This window comes from Penaeus monodon, chromosome 13 (genome assembly GCF_015228065.2).
Source record: "Penaeus monodon isolate SGIC_2016 chromosome 13, NSTDA_Pmon_1, whole genome shotgun sequence".
Classification (NCBI taxonomy): Eukaryota; Metazoa; Arthropoda; class Malacostraca; order Decapoda; family Penaeidae; genus Penaeus; species Penaeus monodon.
The window spans coordinates 42,445,292-42,447,791 of record NC_051398.1 but is presented as its reverse complement, the minus strand read 5'-3'; the positions used below and the strand labels follow the sequence as shown (position 1 = coordinate 42,447,791).

Genomic DNA, 2,500 nt, shown 5'->3' with positions numbered 1-2,500 from the left:
ACCGTTTTCTGTGATGAGAATACTATCTGTGTGTGTGTGTGAGAGAGAGAGAGAGAGAGAGAGAGAGAGAGAGAGAGAGAGAGAGAGAGAGAGAGAGAGAGAGACAGACAGACAGACAGACAGACAGACAGACAGACAGACAGACAGACAGACAGACAGAGATAGAAAGAGAAGAGAGAGAGAGAGAGAGAGAGAGAGAGAGAGAGAGAGAGAGGGAGAGGGAGAGAGGAGAGGGAGAGGAGAGAGGGAGAGGGAGGGAGAGAGGGAGAGAAGGAGAGAGAGGGAGAGAGAGAGAGAGAGAGAGAGAGAGAGAGAGAGGAGAGAGAGAGAGGAGAGAGAGGAGAGAGAGAGAGGAGAGAGAAGATAGAAGAGAGGAGAGAGAGAGAGAGAGAGAGAAATAGATAGACAGATATGCCTTAATGGTTATAAATATCGTTAACATTATTATAAATAATGTAGATAAGAGTCATAAAATTTGTTGACCCTATTTTGTAATAACAAATTCCTTTCCCTGCAGTATGCTGCATAAAATATGTACAATAACCATTCGGATTTTAGATAAAATATGCTGTCAAAATAATAACACACAGATATCAATTAAACTTATACTAATAGAGAATACGATCTCTGGTGCTTTTATTGTTATTAATAACTGATCCGGTTTATGTTCCTTAATAAATAAAAGAACTAAATCAATAAAAAAAAAAACTAAATCAATAAGAAATTATACATGTCGTTTTAGTCAAAATAAATATCTAAATAGAATGCTCTATATCCAGGTTTAGACCAAATTAATAATTAGACGAAATACCATAGAGAACATGTGAATCATTTTCTGGGATAAGTGCCTAGTGAGGTTAGCACTCGCCTGGGACGGTGCCAAGTTGGGGCATCATTTGGCACCACAACACAACGCAGTTTCAGTCTTATAAAGCTACCCAGTAACGCCAGCTGTAGATTCCCTTGACAGATCACTCACCAATTCATAATCTCCTTGACCGGTCAAATTCCGTAAAGATAACCCGTGATTCGTACATGGAGGCGAAGAATAACACTCGTGATAACAGTGGATATCATCAAGAGGAAATTCTGACTGGACTCTCCATAGGAGACGTATAAAATACCCTCCCTATCAAGACCATACTTTCACCACGTTCTGTTTTCTACTAATCCATTGCATCATACTTCCCCTACATGTCCGCATTTCATCTTTGCAAACACTTCTATCAACACTACAAATCCAGTTAATGAAGCTACAACCCATAACTCCCACAAATATACCAAACACTTATATGCACTTCTTATTTACACTTGTACTTATACCCTGAGGGTTTTAGCATCTCTTACCACCCCATAGCAAATGTTCATCATACCAGCATCCGCTACCCAGCCAGATGACGGCCTTCCAGCATCTTGGGCATCGAGAGAGGTGGACGAAGAGGAGGCACAGAGAGATGTGGTAGCCGCTCCGAGAACAGTGCTGAGACTCATGGCAAGCATATCACTGGTGAGTAAATAGAGAGTGGTCTCGTGTGTATGAAAGCATATGGTAATCCGCACAGTCCATGGGAATGTGTAGTGCACGTATGAAGTCCTATTATGAGTGTAAGAGATCGTATTACTTCTCTATCTGTGAAAAATTAAGAATCCCCGGCCAAGCTATGTTATCGGATCCTTACCTGGCTAGAATAACCTCTTTACCACGAATAGGTACAGAAACACGAATGAGTGAACAGGACCTAAAATAAATTATATTTCATATAAACTGGGGTGGCAAAGTTGTCACTATAAATAGCAATAATCATGAGACATTACGAGGGACAACAGATGAAAGAGTAACTCGGTGTATACCGGTTTAGAAAGGTTAATTACAAGTGCTGAAGTACTTTCGTTGGTGATTCATTTGGTCAGCTAGAAAACACTCAGAGAATATACTTCTGCAGAAGCCAAAAAGTATATACATAAAGCCCGATCCCAATATACAGCGTTTCACTATGAAATTTTAAAAGAAAATATAATTCTCGTTGAGTTATATTTCTAAGTGTTCACGGGAGTGCAGAATCCTCTTGGATTACATTTACAGGCCTGAAGACGAATGAAATGTATAAGCCTGAAGACAAAATGTCTTGCTATTCATTTTCCAGAACCTAATCAACTAGTCTTTGGTCCATGGGCAATTTTTTCCATAAATTTTAACTCAGATTTGTTTTTTTCTTTTCTTTTCTTTTCTTTCTTTCTTTCTTTTCTCTATTTTTTTTTTTTTCTGACAATCAAACAAACCAATAATCCCCGACGGAAAGCACAAGTTCGCCAACTTACCTACGTGGCTCTGACACTGGCGGACATTGATCATTCAACAGTTATTGGATGAGAGTAAGACAAGGGTATATTGCTAGCGATTTCGGTTGCCTTTTCGTCTTTGTGTACTTGCAATTTACGTCCGAGATTAATAAATTGAACAGAAGATTTAAAGGTGAAAGGTGATTGCATATCTGACTTT

At 39.2% G+C, this 2,500-nt stretch overlaps 1 protein-coding gene across 1 annotated transcript in view; it reads left to right on the top strand.

Annotated features, from left to right (window-relative positions):
- The first annotated feature begins 540 nt into the window (after window positions 1-540).
- The window catches only part of LOC119580343, a 17,028-nt gene continuing 15,068 nt past the window's right edge, over window positions 541-2,500 (top strand). Inside the window, exon 1 of the mRNA XM_037928442.1 lies at window positions 541-1,507. Coding sequence (XP_037784370.1) covers window positions 1,361-1,507 — 147 coding nt within the window. The 5' untranslated portion in view covers window positions 541-1,360. The remainder of the gene's footprint in view (window positions 1,508-2,500) is intronic.